Below are 17,493 nucleotides of genomic sequence, written 5' to 3'. Positions count from 1 at the left end.
GAATTTGAGCTGTTATGGAAACATGGGAGGCTTATTGGAGAGAGACTGAGTGGCCTGCTTGTTTAGGTTAAGCTCCAAGAAAGGGACAGGACCCTGAGCAGGCTCTGTGGAGCGCTGTGGTGAGCACAAGCTGAACCAGAAGCTGGGCTGGCAACATTATTAGACAGTGAGGATAGCGACCAATGTTGGAGGCCAGAAGTGCTTGGACTGAACCCTATGCTCAAAGTCTGGACAATGTTCTGGATGCTTTGAAGATTTCTAAGTGAGAAGTGACAGAATGTTAAAGATGATTCTTTCCCTGAGGTTGTTATGTAAATAGGGTACAGGGAAAGACTAGAAATAGGTAAACTAGTGGAACTGGTTGCATTGATCCAGTTACTAATTAGTTTAAAAAACATTTGCAAACTGACATTGTTGAAATAATTTAGGTCAAAGTGTAGTAACGGAAATTAAAACGAACAGATGCAAGATGAGAGAGAAGCAAAGCAAGGCTGCCCAGATTCAATTAAATCTACAGGATAAGAGAGAACACTGAGAAAATAGCAAAGAAAGCTAAGAAATTCAGTAGGGATGAAGGAGCAACCCAAAAGATTTGTAAATCTACTAGATAATGAAAAGAACCCAAGTCCCTGCAGGATTATCAATCTTCCTATACTCTGGGAAGGAGCAAGCATGTTTAGATCCTATTTAACGTAATTCTATGAAGCGGGTTTCTTTCCCTCCCCTTCTCTTCTCTGCTGCCGTACGATAATTGAGACTTCCTTTTTTGAAACAAAATTGCGGATGCCTGTAAATGGGATTGTTTAATAAAGCCCCCCACAGACCGGGTGGGGCCCCGTTCGCTACCCTGGTCCCTCCTGGGGAGGAGGCCAGATGCCTGCTCTTCCCCCACCAACGCGGAGCCAGCTGCCTCTCTCCGGAGCTGAGTCCAGGGCGCCGTACAGGAAGTCCAACCGAAGACTGGGGAACCAGGCCTATGGCCGCGGAAGCTCGGCGGTGGGCTCGGAGCGTTAAGGCAAGGGCTACTCCGTTACCGTCGCGCCCCGGTGACACTGCTTTTATTAACGGTGCCCGAGGCTTCTGCTCCTGCGTCCTTCAGCGGGCGCTCTGTGCCCACCAGGAAGAAACTGCGCGGGGCTCCCGAGCACAGAGAACCGCCGCGCTGGGAAGCCCCGGCCAAGCCCCGCCCCCGGCCACGCCCCTTCCGCTCTGGTCCGAGTGGGGTTAGTGAGGCCGCCGGCATCTTCTCGGACGCGGCCACGTGGTAGGTTGCTCTTTGGCGTTCACTGCCCCCCCTCCCCTCCGTGGCGTATTTGCCGGTTTTGTGGGGTCCTAGTATTCCCAAGCTCACTCAGCGCGGCTCAGCGGCGCGGGGAGTGGCCAGTCCCCTCCGCGGTCCCAGCACGCGGGCACGCCTGGGATTCGGGCCCCGGAGGCACCGCCCTCCGCCGGCCCAGCTCGCTTTCCCACACCGCCCAGAGGCCGCGAACTGCCGGGGGCGCGGTAGAGTTCGGCTTCGCCGAGAGCTGGGCGCTGGGGCCCATGCTCGTGCACCCCTGCAGGCCCTCGCCATGGCCTCCGGGAGCGTGGCGGAGTGCTTACAGCAGGAGACCACCTGCCCCGTGTGCCTGCAGTACTTCGCCGAGCCCATGATGCTCGACTGCGGCCACAACATCTGTTGCGCGTGCCTCGTCCGCTGTTGGGGCGCGGCGGAGACCAACGTGTCGTGCCCGCAGTGCCGGGAGACCTTCCCGCAGCGGCACATGCGGCCCAACCGGCACCTGGCCAACGTGACCCAACTGGTGAAGCAGTTGCGCACGGAGCGGCCGTCGGGCCCCGGAGGCGAGATGGGCGTGTGCGAGAAACACCGCGAGCCCCTGAAGCTGTACTGCGAGGAGGACCAGATGCCCATCTGCGTGGTGTGCGACCGCTCGCGTGAGCACCGCGGCCACAGCGTGCTGCCGCTGGAGGAGGCGGTGGAGGGATTCAAGGTGAGGTCCGGGTGCGCCGAGAAGGACGTGTGGCCGGGAAGAGGGGCGGCGAGTCGACGAAGGGAGGAGAGAGCCGAAGAGGCTTCCTTTTTTTTCCGTCTAGAAAATGGCTGAGCCGGACTTGTGGTTCACAGCCGTCATTTCCTCTATGTCGGCTCTAGAGCCTGGGCACTCAGATTTGGGAAGAGAACCTGTAGATAGTGAGGAAGCCACAAGTCTCTCCGGCCCCACTCTCCTTTTCTTCTGTGCCCCATGTTTACTGGCTCATGGGCACCTTATACGGGAAGATGGCCCACGGGAACCCCCCCCCGCCCCCCACGGGCTGTATAAAAGATGCTTGTAAAACTACGTACATATTGGAGAGCTTCAAAGATGCTTTTACTCCTGTCGGTACCTAGCCGATCTCAGGCAAAAACACGTTAATAGGCAGTGTATCCATCAAGCAGATACCCACCACTTAGTCTATAAACATTTCCCCAGCACTTCCCACTGCTCTATTCTGTTCTAGAAACTCAAGGAAAAGACCACAACTATTTACTGCTTAAGTTATTTAACCACTAAGACTCACAGAAGGTAAGTTATTATAAAGATTAAATGAAATAAAATGATGTGTGGAACCCCTTTGTGAACGGTTGAACAGATAGCACAGCTAAACAATAACATAGAAACAAAGTAATGTTTTCAGCATGCTAACTGTGGGACAGCTGCAACTTGAAGCCCGTTAGTCCAGTTACATTTCCACCGGGCCAGCGATGTTCAACCCCTGTGCCCTGAGAATTTTAAAACATGCAATACCTGGCTATTTAGTCAGGGCCACTGAGCTCATTTCTCTTAGATTGTCAAATAAAAATATAACAACAGCCAACACAATGATCGCTGTCTGATGTGAATGAATCAAAATTATACCGTTTTAATATTTTTTTGGTGTGCTGCAGAATTTAGCAATTAGTTGATGTGTGCCATGAGATGAAAAAGGTTGAAAATTGTGGCGCTAGGCCATGCAGTGTCCTTCCAGGATCAGGTGGCTGACTCGCTGTTGATGTGACACAGAAACTGCCAAAGGAGAGGTTGCAGCCGCCACCGCGCCCTGGCAGTGTGGTCGCAGGACAGGCTCTCACCCAGGGCTTGGCATCAGAAATGTGGGCTTCGTGTGCGGTGAGAAGAGGGGCCGTGCCGGTGCTAAGGTCTGCCTAATCCGGCATGGCCCGATTTTTCTTGCTTTTCTTAGGAGCAGATCCAGAACCAGCTGGACCACCTAAAAAGAGTGAAGGACTTAAAGAAGAGGCGTCGGGCACAGGGGGAGCAGGCACGAGCTGAACTCTTGGTAAGGGCCTTTGGCGTTCACAGATAATGCCACTTCTGCTGGTTATTTTCTCTTTAGTAAGCCTGATGTTGTGTACTTACCTCGTGCAGCCAAGTCACCCACGCTTCTAGGTAAAGGGGAAACAATGCCTTACGGTGGTTGGACCCCCTGGAAGTCTGGCCTATCAAAAGTTTAGCCCTCTAGCTTTGTGTAGATACGGGGTGACCCTTGACAAAGCTGACGAGGATAAAGTTCGTGGGCACAGTTGGCCTCTTTGGTACTGTTCTGCAGACAGATGCTGACAGTGGCTTTGCATAAGCCCCACTTGTGCTTCTTGTTGGAGTGCTCTCTTTCTTGACACTTCAGTTCTGAACATTTCACTTTGTTTGCTTCCCCTAGTCTCCCAAGGCCGAAGCAAGTGGCTTATGTGCTAATTTGTGAGAGGGATATTGGGGTTTTGTTTTGAAAACCAAAACAAAAAATACAGAGACTTTTATAATATATACTTGAAAATCCATTACCTAGGTTTTTAAGCATTTTTTTGAACAATAAATAAAGTATTAAAAATTCCCACCCATTGTGGGTTTGCATGTTAGAAGCAAACCGTTAGACTAGTACTGTCTGACATCGTCTCGTGACAAATTTTGTCAGTCCTGGCCAGGGTGTAGCCGGGAACTTGTGGGCAGGGAACTTATTCCCATGATGCCCCAATGCCACACTTGTTCTGCTCACACAGTCCTTTGAGACCTCAGTTCCCTCTGCGTGGAAGTAGGTCTGATGGATGGAAAACCTTGCGGTGAGTTTGCGCAGGGTCAGATTATTACACCCATACCCTCCTCTTCTGTAGGGGGCTGTCAGAGAGAGGAGGCGGCCCTTCGGTTGTAGAGTCTGCGGACGTCCTTCTTGGCCCTGACACTAGCCGGTGGGATAGTCTGACAGAGAAACATAACCTCTCGAGGCCTCGGTTTTCTCTTGTGTGAAATGAGTAGGTTGGACTACACGTGTTTTGCAGCAAGCCTAGTAGTGCTGTCGCTCTCCTCGAGTGGTAGGTGCTTCTCTGGTTGTCACTCAGTAGTGTAGGGGTTGGGGAGGGTGGGGCGGGGATGCTAAATGCACTGTAGTCTACGTGGGGAGATTATATATATGCATATACAGCATCCCCTGGAGAAGCACTCTCAATTAGTTGATCTTTAAGGTCTCTTTCAGCTTTAATTTTCCATTTCTGAGATATATTGGGTGGTTTATGTCTTGAAAAGACTTATCCAGTTGAGGAGAAGTAGGAGCTTAAAAGGGATTTATAAACAAAAGTGTTTATGCAAGTGCTTAAGAAGGGTGATTAGAGGGATGGTTAGTGAGGGAAGGTTCTCAGGAGTTGAGTTTAAATAGGTGAACGAGCTTCTATAAGGGACTAGGTAGTAAATACCTTTGGCTTTGTGGGCCCTGTCTGTTGTAACCGCTGAGCTCTGCTGCTGTAGTTCTGAAGCAGCTAAGATAACATGTAAGTGATGGGTGTGGCTATGTTCCAGTAAAACTTTACTCAGAGGGAGTGAACGGGGGAGTTTGCCCACCCTTTGTTTACAACAGAGCATTAATAGGGCCCTGTCTGTGGGAGGTGGGATAGAGAATGAAGGGTGGGGAAATCTTGGCAAATAGATCTGCACCAGTGAACCTTGAAAGTCAGATGGAGGGTGTAGATCCCAGTGGCAGGCCTAAGGGGACCCATCAAGGTTATTCTGTGAGGATTCTTACAGAAATGTTACAGATGGTCTTCTGCTGGGCACAGAACACTCCCTGACAGCTTTTCATGGTTCCCCTTTGCCTTCCAGGCAAGGTATGCTCTGGTCTCTTGAAGTTTTCTGGCCTCTCCCTTCAGTGCAGCATCGATTGCCGTCTCTCCCTGCTCTCTTGCCTGTGTGATTTGTTTTGCCTGGGAAGCTCTCCTGGCTTTTGGCCACATGGTGAGCTCCTGCTCATCCTAGAAGTGTCTGAACACTGCTTTTGTGAAGGCTGTGCCAACTGTTCACCCTGTCTTTACTTTCCATCCCTGAGTACATACGTGTGTCACATGAACCGACTCTCACTTGACTGAGTTTCTTCAGGGCAGTGACTGCTTTAATTATCCCTGGGGCAGTTCAGTTCTTGGCCATGACACAGCCAGTCGGTAAAGATTGGAAAAAACGAGTGAGTGAGTGAACAAGATAGCTTTGTAGTGTCCTGGATGCAATGACGAGATCTTGGAGTGGGTAGTGGGGGAGAGGTGGGAAGGGCTGTAAAAGTAAACGTCTCCTGTCTTCATGCCCCTCCCCGTGTGCCCAGAGCCTGACCCAGATGGAGAGGGAGAAGATCATTTGGGAATTTGAGCAGCTGTATCACTCCCTGAAGGAGCACGAATATCGCCTTCTAGCCCGCCTGGAGGAGCTGGACTTGGCTATCTACAACAGCATCAGTGGCGCCGTCACCCAGTTCTCCTGCAACATCTCCCAGCTCAGCAGCCTGATCAGCCAGCTGGAAGAGAAGCAACAGCAGCCCACCAGGGAACTCCTGCAGGTGAGAGTAGAGCTCCCTGCCCAGGCAGCGCCTGCTGACAAGTCTCCCTGCTCCTAAACAACACGCACGTGGGCAGGAGTGGTTAGCCTGAGCAGTTCTGTGGCGTGACCTTCACAATGCAGGTGGTAAAGCTGCAGTAGGCCTCACCCAGCCAAAACCTTAGCAGAGTAGTGGTGCCTGTCTGCCATTTGTTCTTTCCACATGTGTGAATGATCTGCTCTGGCTTAGGCAATGGGATTAAGTGGTGAATAAGCTCTCCTGAAATTTATATTCTTTTCTTAAAAGATTTTATTTATTTATTTTTAGAGAGAGGGTAAGGGAGGGAGAAACAGGGAGAGAAACACTGATGTATGAGAGAAACATCGATTGGTTGCCTCAACTGGGGACTGGGCCCACAACCCTGGCATGTGCCCTTACCAGGAATCGAATCGGCGACCTTTTGCTTTGCAGGACTACACTCAACCAACTAAGCCAGGGCTGTCTGGCCTTTAAAAAAAAAAAAGTTTACCAACTCCTGCTTTAGAATAACAAGAGGATGGCCTACTTCAAACCTTTACGAACGCCGGTATTTTATTGCCAGGGAGAGAAGGAAGGGCTCGCAAAGGGAACAGGTGACCAGAGAGAGTGTAATTGGGAAGGAAATGTTGCAGGAAAAAGGGAGTGGACAGCAGAGTTGAGGTGAAATGATAGGGCCGATGTCCGTGGATTTTGAAAACGTGGCCATTGTGCCCTGGCTGGTGTGGCTCAGTGGACTGAGCGCCGGCCTGCAAACCAAAGAGCTGCCGGTTATTCCCAGTCAGGGCACAGGCCTGGGTTGCAGGCCAAGTCCCCAGTGGGAGGCGCGTGAGAGGCAACCACACATTGATGTTTCTCTCCCTTTCTTTCTCCCTTCCCTTCTCTCTAAAAATAAATAAATAAAATCTTTAGAAAACATGGCCATTGGGATGATCTTTGTGGAGCTGCCACATGGGACAGCGTGGTCAGGGTTTGGTCAGGAGCCCATTAGGGAGGGTGGGAGCGAGGGGTGAGTGGAGACTATGAGAGTAGATGCCTTTTACCAAGAAGTAAGACTGCAGGTGTAAGAAAATACTTGGAGATGAGGTAGGACTGTGGGGTTTCATGGGAAGGGATGCTAAAAGAAACTAATTACACATTTTTAAAAAATGTGTAGGGAGGAGAGCCTGTGTATGAGGAGCAAGGTGAGGAAGGTCCTGAAACTGTAACAGTGATAGACTCCTCGCCGTGGTTGTTCCTGAGAAGGCAGAAGGGAGTGGGAACTAAAGCATGTGTGCAGGAGTTGGTTTTGGAAGATTCTCTGTTGTATGGCAAGAATGGACTGTCGAGAGAGGTAGGTGCAGGCAGGTTGTGAGATTTCATAAAAACCTGCTGGCCTTCATTCTCTTGTGAAGTTAAAAAGCCAGATCATGTCTGAGAAGGAGTTAGGGAAAATATGAGCTTTGAAGAATGTGGGAAAGTTCTTTTTTTTTCTTTTTTTAATAAGATTTTAGTTTTTAGAGAGAGGGGACGGGCAGGAGAAAGTGAAGGAGAGAAATATCAACGTAGGAGAAAAACATTGCTTGGTCACCTCTCGCACACCCCCAGCTGGGGACCAGGCCTGCAACCCAGGCACGCGCCCTGACCAGGAATCACCTGGCAACCTTTTGGTTGTCAGGCCGGTGCTTAACACATTGAGCCACACCGGCCGGGAGGGAAAATTCTGAAATCACCATTTCAAAGTAAAGCCAGGTGGTTCATGAGACATGGTGCTTGGTCAGTGAACTTGGGGTTGTACTGGGGGCGTCGGCCCTGTCTTTCTGCTTTCTTAGAGACTGCGACTGCTCTGAAACAGGAATAGGGAACACAGGTTGTTGGGCTCATCCAGGAAGAGAGCTTTGAAAGTGGACTGCAGGGTTTCGTTTGTGTGTCTGTGTGTATGTGTGTGTGAGTGATAAAATACACTTAGTAAATTCACTTTTATACAGTTATCACAACTGTTTAGTTCTAAAACACTTTGATCTCCACGAAAGGAAACCGGTACTCATTTCTAGTCCCATTCTACCTTCTGACACCCACCAGACTGCTCCGTGTTTCTGCATTTCCCTGTTCCGGATGTTTGACAAAAGGGGTTGAGTCAGTTGTCTGCGTGCATAGCCGGGCGGTTGTGTGCACATCCGCACACGATGGGCCGCTGTGCAACGGTGAAGAAGCGTAAAGAAGACGCACGAACAGAGTGGTTTACAGGACACAGTCTTAAGTGAAAAAATCAAAGTGCAAAATGGAGACTGCGCTGTTTGTTGTGTTGAAGAAGAGATAGTTGCAAAATTCATGTGTTTTGCTTATGTTTGCAAGGATGTGCTGTAAGGGTAAACCGGAAAATACGGGCATGAGGAGAATAGAAATGGGAGAAAGAATGACAGATTCCCTCCAGCCAACCCTCAGACTTTTTGAGCACCGAAATACGAACAGTGCTAGAGTGTAACCCATTGAATAACGTGAGAATCGGAGTCCACGCTAATAATAAATAAGAAGGGAAAATTCATCCTTCTAGTAGAATATTGACTGAGTAATATTCTGGGAATTTTCAAATTAGAAAATGATCAGTTGACAACCATCGTAATGGAAGTTAATTCAGACCATAATTGATGAATATTAAATCAAAAAAGGAAAGTTTAGTAAGAATTGAATAGTAACATAATTTCAAAGTGCGAATGATCACTTTTAGGTTACTTATTAATTATACTTATTAATAAGGAAAAATAGTAGCTATACAGTGATGAGAATATCACTAGTAAGAAGAAAGCAAATACTGTATACCTTTAAAAGGGCACACAGACATTGGTCAAAGGTCATATAACCTAAATTTAATCATGAGGAGAGTGTCTGACAAACCTAAATAGAAGGACAGTGTATAAAATACCTAGCCAGTATTGAACCAGTGTCAGTGTCATGGGAAATAGAATCAATTCTAAGGAACTATTCCAGAATAAAGACACGTGTCATCAAGGCTAAGTGCAGGGGGGCATCCTGGATTACTTTAGCGGGGAGGGGTAGCTGTAAAGAACATTTGGTTAAATTAGAATATGGACTATGGATTAGATGAACATCAGTGTTCAATTTCCTGAGTTTGATAGCCATGCAGTAGTTATATAAGCAGATGTACTTAGGAAATGCACACATAAGTATAAAGGGGTCAAGGGATATAAAATAAATAATGACTTTTTAAGTGGTCCTAAGGATAAATATGTATAATCATCTGGTAAGTCTGGATAAGAAGTATATAGGAGCTTTTTGTACTAGCAGCTTTTCTGTGTACCTGAAATTACTTCACAACAGAAATCAAAAGAAGCAAGCTGAACATTTGTCCCCGGGCGGGGTGCTTCAGTTAATAAATTTGACATCTTGAACTCCTTGAGCAGCGTTGTGCTAGGAGGACCTGGGAAATGCCGTACAGCAAATAGTGTGCGTTCCAGCTTCCTCTGCCTGAGTTTTAGCTCCTTGACTGTGAATGGTGTTCCTTGTCTCCTGGTCTCTCCCAGGACCAGTCTGTAGTTGGGTTTTCAGCAAACATCTATGAAGGAAAGCTGAAGTTACGAATGACTTATCATGGTTATCCTTTTCCTTTCTCTTGCAGGACATCGGGGACACATTGAGCAGGTACTGTTTTCTCTCTCCCCAGTGTAAAAGCAGGAGAAGACTGTCTCCTTTTAATTAGTAAATCGTGAAAGGAGCTCAAAGCTAGAGATGGCTGTTTTACCAAATGGTCACACAACCTGCCTGTCCTCGCACAGAATCACTGGTGTGCAGAGAAGTTGGATGGACCACAGCTCTTCTCATTAAAACTCAGGAATTAGCAACAAATCGAGGGGGTGACGTGGTAGAGTAGGGGGCTCACTTGGGAGGGTGCTGGTGGTTTATGAGGACACTTTCATGGAGAGGGTAGAGGCTTACGGGGCCTTGTGAAGAGTGCAGGGGTATCTTACGATTTTTGCATCCTAAACATTTCAGAATCCTTTCTCTTTTCTTTCTTTCTTTCTTTCTGTATAGCCTAAAACAGGTATGATCAGCACAGTTATGTAGTTAGTGTTGAGATACCTGGATTCTGGCTTGTATTCTCGATATTTCTGTGCTGTATCATCAGAGAAAAAGTGAGGAGGAAAAAGGGCTCCCTGGGTTTTGGAACATGACTGAAAAGGGAGAGCTCAGAGTGGGCAAGAAGCCAGGGCAAAGCTGTGTTTGCAGGCAGATGGCGAGGGCAGCCAGATAGGCCTGGGGACATGATGTCTGGTGGAGTGCCTACAGGGGTGGAAGCTGACTTGATGGAGCTGGACTATGAAGCTGATCAAAATCCTGAATGGTGAAAACCCTCTGGAGGAAATGCAGCTTGATTATGTGGGGACGTCTGAAGAGATAGGGGAGGGCCTTGTCGATGTGGTCGGGTATCTGTGTGGATAGTCATGCTGATAGACTTGTTTCTTGAAGGTCTCGGGGAGGGAGATGACTTGGTACTTGGACATATCCCAGCCAGCTGGCCCAGCAAATGCTGTCTTGTTACTTTGACTTTGATGCCAGTTTAGTGTTGACCTAGCACAGGATCCTAGCATTTGTGCCAGTAAGGTTTGGGTTAGGCTGTATGAGGTAGGAAACCCAAAAGTTGGTTGTCTTTAGGCTTAAACATACAGAATTTTGTCACTGTGTAAGAAATGTGCCCAGGATTAGTATGGTGGCTCCAGTGATGATCAGATTCTCAGGTTTCTTTCTCTTCACTCTCCTGCCATCCCTAAAGTATGGCCCTCGTTCTTATAATCCAAGAGAGCTGCTAGAATGCCAACCAGCAGGAAGGAGACAAGTCATTTTGTATTTCTTTTTTAGGTCAACTTCTTAAATTAACATAAGACACGTTTTAACCTCTCATTGGCCAGAACTCTGTCGCGAGGTCACAGCTAGATTGGGCAGCCACGAACCCAGTGGAGTTTGGAAGGTGGAAGAAGGAATAGTTGTGGGTAGACGATTAGCAGTCAGTCTTTGCCACAGATCCCTCGAAGGTGTGGGTAATTGGGTATTGTCCAGAGAGTCCCCGTCTGTCTGCAGATATCATTCTCCTTGTGTTTGGGAACCTGAGCATTCTGGGTCGTTGCCCATTCTGAGTGTCTAGGACTCTGTCATGGTAGACAGTGCTCTCTGGCCTTCAGTTCAGTTCAGTACGGAAAAGCCATGAGCTTTATGCTTGGGGGGATAAAAAAATAAGACCTCTCCTTTTCTGGTCTAGAGGATCATAGTCTAGGAAAGGAGTATGGAAGAGGTGACTTTTAAAGACTGTTGATCTCTGTTAGCTAGTGCAGCTCAGGCCCTGTTCTGGCCCCTGGAAGGTCATGGACTCAGGGAAGGGATTCACCCTTTTTTCTTTTTAAACTTAGGGCTGAAAGAATTAGGATCCCTGAACCTTGGATCACACCTCCAGATCTGCAAGAGAAGATCCATATTTTTGCCCAAAAATGTCTGTTCATGACTGAGAGTCTGAAGCAGTTCACAGGTAATGTGAAAAGAGGGACCTGTGAGGGGAAATGGATTTGGGCTCTGAAAATGTGTTACCTGGCAGGACACGTTTTCCAGGTGGTAAGATGCAAACTGATTATCTTCTTTTCTCTCCTTAGAAAAAATGCAGTCAGATATGGAGAAAATCCAAGGTAAATCTATCTACTTAATGGGCTTTTGATGTTGGAATTTCTCAGGAAAACAAACATCTGCATTAAAAGTGAGGGGAAATGAGGCAGGGGTGATAGATACCCACTGACCAGCTCTCCCGGGTATTTTACACCTTCCTTTTTGCTTTGTTAATTTTTTTCACTTACTAGCTTCTTATTTTACTTTGAAGTCTTTTAACTATATGCGCTTAGTTCTCAATCTACATTGATGGAGGGGAAAAATAGACGGTCTAAAATTAATCCAAAATTAGTGTTAATTGTTTTTATTTTTATTCTTTAATTGGGAAAGAGAGTACACAGAAACTATCCTAGTTACATTTCATCTCACCCAGTTTTTATAGTTATAATTTACACAGTTCCTACTGCTTCTGGGCACAGCTACTGACCAGTGTAGGAGGCAGCACCTTGAGGGAAGTGGTGAGGGGTGGGATTCAGGAGTGGGGGTGCCTGGGGCCTGGCCCAGCACTGCCTTGGGGAGCTGCACCATACAGGCATGGGTCAGACACTGCAGGTTTGGTTCAGACCACCACAATAAAATAAATTTTGCAGTAAAGTGAGTCACAAGAATATTGGTTTCCCAGTACTTATAAAAGTTAGGTTTATACTATAGTGTCTGTTAAATGTGTAATAGAATTATGTCTAAAAAAATGTACGTGCCTTAATTTAAAAATACTTTGTTCAAAAATGCTAATTATCATCTGAGCTCTCAGCAAATCATAATGTTTTTGCTGGTAGAGTGTCTTGCCTTCAGTTCTTATAAAAACCACAATATCTGCGAAGCTCAGTAAAATGAGGTATGTTTGTAATTTCTTTATCTGAAAAATAAGGAAAATAATAGCTCTTACCTCACAAGGTTGTAAGGATTAAATTAAATTAGGTACCATTTCTAAAGCCTTTAGAATGGAGCCTGATTCACATAATAAACCCTGTATTTTATTAAATGAAATATTCTAGGTATTTAAGGAAAACTCTTCCAAATATAAAATTTTCTGTTTATACGCCAATTCAGTTAGGAGCTGGCTATGTATTAATTGCTAAAATTCCTAGGCAGCCTGGTGAAATCTGAAATCCTTATATGTAGGTAAACCCTTTTCTTATTTATTACAAATTACATTTCTCCATAATCTCTGATAATGTACTGTGTTATGTATGCTGAATCTTTATTTGCATTATATCTTTTTATATACCATATTTTGCTATGTATAATGCTCACTCTTTTGCCCAAATTTTTGAGAGAAAAATAAGGATGCACATTATTATAATTCTGTATCTATATAAATGTTTATAATTCTTTTATTAATGCTTATGTGTTGAAACTGTAACTAGAAGGCAATAATGATATCTGTATGTTCAAAAATAAAAGCTAAAATTCTTTTATAATACAAAAAACAAGTATCTAAATATAAATAAATAAAAAATTGAATTAAAAAATTGAAATGAAGGATTTTTTCCCCCTGAAAGTTTGGGCCAAAAACACGGATGTGCATTATACATGGCAAAATATGGCACATACTTGGTATTTACCGACACAGATTTAAGGGACACCCACCTGTCCATAAGTAAAACAAACGGAGAAGTTCCACTTAATACAGTGGGCAATGCCAGAAGCCATTAGTTCAGGCATGGTCTTCTTCAGGCTGGTTCTCACTTCTTTTCTCCCTCGTACCACTCAGAAGGCTTACTGTGGACATATCTGTGTAAATGCTTTGTCAACTCCATAGAGTACCTTTTTTTTTTTTTTTTAAGATTTTGTTTTTAGACAGAGGGGAAGAGAGGGAGAGAGACATCAGTGTGTGGCCGCCTCTTACACACCCCCTACTGGGGACCTGGCCTACTACCCAGGCATGTGCCCTGACTGGGAATCAAACCTGTGACTCTGGTTTGTAGGCCAGCACTCAATCCACTGAGCCACACCAGCTAGGGCTAAAGTGCCTTTTAAGTGCATGGGCTTATTTGTCCCAGTGTGGTAGTGGGTATCTATCACTCAAGCACCTCAGCCCCTAGAACAGAGGTGGCCTATGAAAGCCAAGAGTTGTGTGTGATGTGGACTTAGAGCAGTAACCCCCTTGCAGACCCAGCTCGCACAGTGGCGGGTGGAATCCTTGATCTTGCCTCAGTTTCACCGAGTAGGCTACTGATGTCAGGCATGTGGTTATCCTTTCACCCGAAGTCCCCAGTCCCGTCGTCCCCGTCCCCGTCCCCCCCCCCCCCCCCCCCGGCTTCCCTGAAAGCTGGACGGTTGAGCCCTGTGTGCTCTGAAGGAGTCAGTGCACCACTGGCACCAGGTCTGCACCTGCTGTGTGATGACTCTGACCCACGCTCCCTCGGGGGGTATTTCCTGGAAATGCTTGTGTGAGTTCCACAACTTCTTTTCTCTCTTGTTTTTTCAGAATTAAGAGAGGCTCAATTATACTCAGGTATGTGATAGAAAAACTACGCAGGGAAAGGAAGACAAATCCTTAAGAATATAACCACTATTGAATGCTTTTAGAAATAGCCTAATTTTGGATCCTTGGGTTACCTGTGTAAAAAGGATAAACAACACCATTAAAAAAACCATTGCTTGTTTCTATGTGTTTGCAATGACTCAGAGCTGAAGACAGGGACGTTCGAAATAGAAGGAAGTCAAGGTCAGGTGCTGTAAATACTTAAAGAGCAAAACTGCAGTTCCCGAACAGTAGAACTCTGCTGGTACCCTGCAGCATCGCTCTGCCTGCCCAGCCTCAGTGCCCTGTATCGTTTGCCAAGACCAACCATTCTTCCAAAAAGAGTGATTGGGGAAAAGAGTGGCTGACTTCAACTCACTCTGAGTTCTGGGAAGTCTAGGAATCTTGTGTCTTCCCATCTCCGTACGTCGGGGACAGATTTAAAACTCCCCTCCTCTAGACCATACCTTCAACGTGATGTTCGAGGAGACTGTGTAAATCTGTATTCTCAGAGTGGGTCGGATCTGGGCTGTACTTTCCAGAGTCACGTGGCCATCTTCTGTTGCGTGGAGTCCTCTTTACGAAGAGAAAGACTCCGCATACAACAGTTCTTCCTTCATTGGCGTTCACTGGTTGATGTGACCCATATTTGATTCTTTCAACAACTATTACCTGAATACCTTGTTAATGTCTTACACTGTCTAAGATTGTGCAGGGTGGTATAGAGGTAACAAAAGGCCACAAGACACAGCCCTATCCTGGGAGTTTGTGTCTGGTTGGAGGTGTGAAGTATGCCCATGGCATGAGAAAGAAATGAATGACTGTGGTGGACAGATGGTTGAACCACGAACTGACCATCTGGGGTCTTGCTCACCTCTACCAAGTTGCCCGTTAGGAATCTTTGGTGGGAAGATGCAGCCCACCTGAGCTTTGGTTTGGAGGGATAATGTTTGGGAATCTTTCTCCTGAACGAACTGTGAAGAGCCAATGCACGGGTAAGTACCAGCGGTTACAGAGCAGGAAGAGCGCACGTGACTGGAAGGTGCTGCGGCACTAAACGCCAGAGTGTGAGACGTGGGGGACGCACAGTTCTTGGTCTAAGAGAGGGAGACTGTACGTAGCCTGGGCTGGTATAAACGACTTTTCGAGGAAGATGTGGGTCCTGTATTGGACATTAGAAAAAGATGAATAGGGTTAGGATGTGCTGAGTAAACCCTCCCATAGAGTGGAGGATATAAAAGTGAATTGAAAGATGGGCAAATTGAAGGGGGAAATGGGACAACTGTAATAGCATAATCAATAACTATATTAAAAAAATAAATAAAAAAAAACAAAAAGAAAGAAAGATGGGCAAATTGTTCCAGGTTCCTGGTCCCTTATTCACAATTCTAAAATTCTGAATATATGTGGGAAATTCAGTTTATAATGGCTAATATGGCCTAAGATGTGAAAAAATGGGAGTAGAGGTAAAAATCTCAATATTTTCAATATATTCTGGCTTAAAAAGGTAACCAGTTAATTTAAACTGTAATTTTCCTGAATGTTAAATTCAGGACGTATTTCATCATAAAATGCCTATAGCGGGGAGCTCTTATTCCTTTCCCAGGCAGGTAGGACAGAAGCAGGGGGTTCTGGTGGGCTCTCTGGCCCTCAGCTGACCTCCCCTCCCCCTCTGTCTCTGCAGTGGATGTGACCCTGGACCCAGACACAGCCTACCCCAGCCTGGTCCTCTCTGACAATCTGCGGCAAGTGCGGTACAGTTACCTCCAGCAGGACCTGCCTGACAACCCTGAGCGCTTCAATCTGTTTCCCTGTGTCTTGGGCTCTCCATGCTTCATCGCTGGGAGACATTATTGGGAGGTAGAGGTGGGAGATAAAGCCAAGTGGACCATAGGGGTCTGCGAAGACTCAGTGTGCAGAAAAGGTGGGGTAACCTCTGCCCCCCAGAATGGATTCTGGGCAGTGTCCTTGTGGTATGGGAAGGAGTACTGGGCTCTTACCTCCCCGATGACCGCCCTCCCCCTGCGGACCCCTCTTCAGCGGGTGGGGATTTTCTTGGACTATGATGCTGGTGAGGTGTCCTTCTACAATGTGACAGAGAGGTGTCACACCTTTACTTTCTCTCATGCTACCTTCTGTGGGCCTGTCCGGCCTTACTTCAGTCTGAGCTACTCCGGAGGGAAGAGCGCGGCTCCTCTGATCATCTGCCCCATGAGTGGGATCGATGGGTTTTCTGGCCATGTTGGGAACCCTAGTCATTCCATGGAGACTTCTCCTTGAGGAGGTACAGGTCAGAAGGGCTGTTGGCCATAATCCTACCCCCGGCATAAGGGATCTTGTTGCCTTGCCACTTCCTGTCCTTCACGGCGGGATATCCTTACCACTTCCATGCCCCTGCAGTGGGAGACAGGATGTCCGTGGTCTCTGGCATCCTCTCCCCACAAAAATTATGAGATGTAACGAGAAGCATCAAGATTGTTCAGAAATAAACGTCAAGAGTCGATCTCTGGTGTGTCACAGGTTTTGGTTTTGTACATTACTGGAGGGGATAAAGAACATGGATAATCTTTGAATTTGGAAAGCTATTCATGGTGCATCTTGGCTCAGCCTGGCTGCCTCTGGTCCAGTCCTGCATGGTGGACATCGGTGTTCTCTGTCCTTCATGCATTAGACCTCCTTTCCGGGGACCTAAAATGGAACTAGGAGGCCCTGTCAGCGTGGCTCCCTTTTTCCCAGTTTTTCCTTCTGGGAATAGTTCCTCTCCCTGATTCCCAATCTGCCATACTTTTATTAACTCACTCCATTAAGCAGGGCTATATGTGTTTTGATTGGTCACAGTTATTTTACAATAATGAGGGAAATGGGTTCTTCTCTGTTACAAGATAATGTTCTAATCACAGTGTTCTTTGCTACTGTCTTTCCTGAGAACTTTGTGTGCTTACTTCATTAAAAAGTGTGTCCTGGAGCTGAATACATGTCAAGGATAATTTTCTGCCCAATACCATTCATTGTTCCTACACGGCCCCCACGCCCCCCACCCCCCCCCCCAAGTCACATCTGTGGACTGATGGTCCTTGGGAAGATTCTGGGATAGTATTCCAGGGATTCATTGACCTGTTCCTTCCTCTTCATCCCTTTTGAGGATGGGGAAATTGACCTTTCTAGTGTGTATCCCATCAAGGGACAAGTCTTTTCCTGTGGCCATTGCATCACAAGGTATTTGAGTCAGAAGGCTAAGGCATATTACTTTGAGCAAGCCCCCAAGATGGCTTTTAGTTCTACCTCGGGTATAAGCCCTCTGTTTGAAATGAAGTGAGTATGGATGTTGCTTACATTGTTTTCTGGGTCTTGGTAGGTTGATGGTGGAGGAAGGGAAAATAGTTGATGGTGTTGATTTTCTGTTCTGCCCAATATTTTACTTCCAGCTGGATTGTACCACTACTTCCTGATGGTGCCTAGATCCCTGTGTTGGTTAGTGTTGGCACTTCGTTAGGAACGGGTCTTCTCACGTCCTTTAGATAATG

At 46.7% G+C, this 17,493-nt stretch overlaps 1 protein-coding gene across 2 annotated transcripts; it reads left to right on the top strand.

Annotated features, from left to right (window-relative positions):
- The first annotated feature begins 1,209 nt into the window (after positions 1–1,209).
- On the top strand, positions 1,210–16,472 carry TRIM27 (tripartite motif containing 27). Of its 2 annotated transcripts, XM_024557904.3 has the most exons (9): positions 1,210–1,264; positions 1,737–1,991; positions 3,220–3,315; positions 5,611–5,841; positions 9,473–9,495; positions 11,256–11,371; positions 11,493–11,525; positions 13,934–13,960; positions 15,654–16,472. In XM_024557904.3, exons 2-9 carry the CDS (start codon positions 1,764–1,766, stop codon positions 16,247–16,249), a joined length of 1,350 nt encoding a protein of 449 aa, XP_024413672.2. In that variant the 5' UTR covers positions 1,210–1,264; positions 1,737–1,763; the 3' UTR covers positions 16,250–16,472. The 2 variants fall into 2 exon arrangements, with proteins under 2 accessions (XP_024413672.2, XP_024413671.2); XM_024557903.4 differs by having other exon boundaries at positions 1,236–1,991.
- Positions 16,473–17,493: the final 1,021 nt, after the last annotated feature.

This window comes from Desmodus rotundus, chromosome 11, assembly GCF_022682495.2.
Source record: "Desmodus rotundus isolate HL8 chromosome 11, HLdesRot8A.1, whole genome shotgun sequence".
In the NCBI taxonomy this organism is placed as follows: domain Eukaryota; kingdom Metazoa; phylum Chordata; class Mammalia; order Chiroptera; family Phyllostomidae; genus Desmodus; species Desmodus rotundus.
The sequence above is the reverse complement of the archived record's forward strand: the minus strand, read 5'-3'. Positions and strand labels throughout refer to the sequence as shown.

Coding starts and splice junctions, on each gene's coding strand:
- TRIM27 (XM_024557903.4), top strand. CDS start 1,572: ATGGCCTCCGGGAGCGTGGCGGAGTGCTTACAGCAGGAGACCACCTGC. Junction 3,316..5,610: donor AGGCACGAGCTGAACTCTTG/GTAAGGGCCTTT, acceptor CCGTGTGCCCAG/AGCCTGACCCAGATGGAGAG. Junction 13,961..15,653: donor AGAGGCTCAATTATACTCAG/GTATGTGATAGA, acceptor CTGTCTCTGCAG/TGGATGTGACCCTGGACCCA.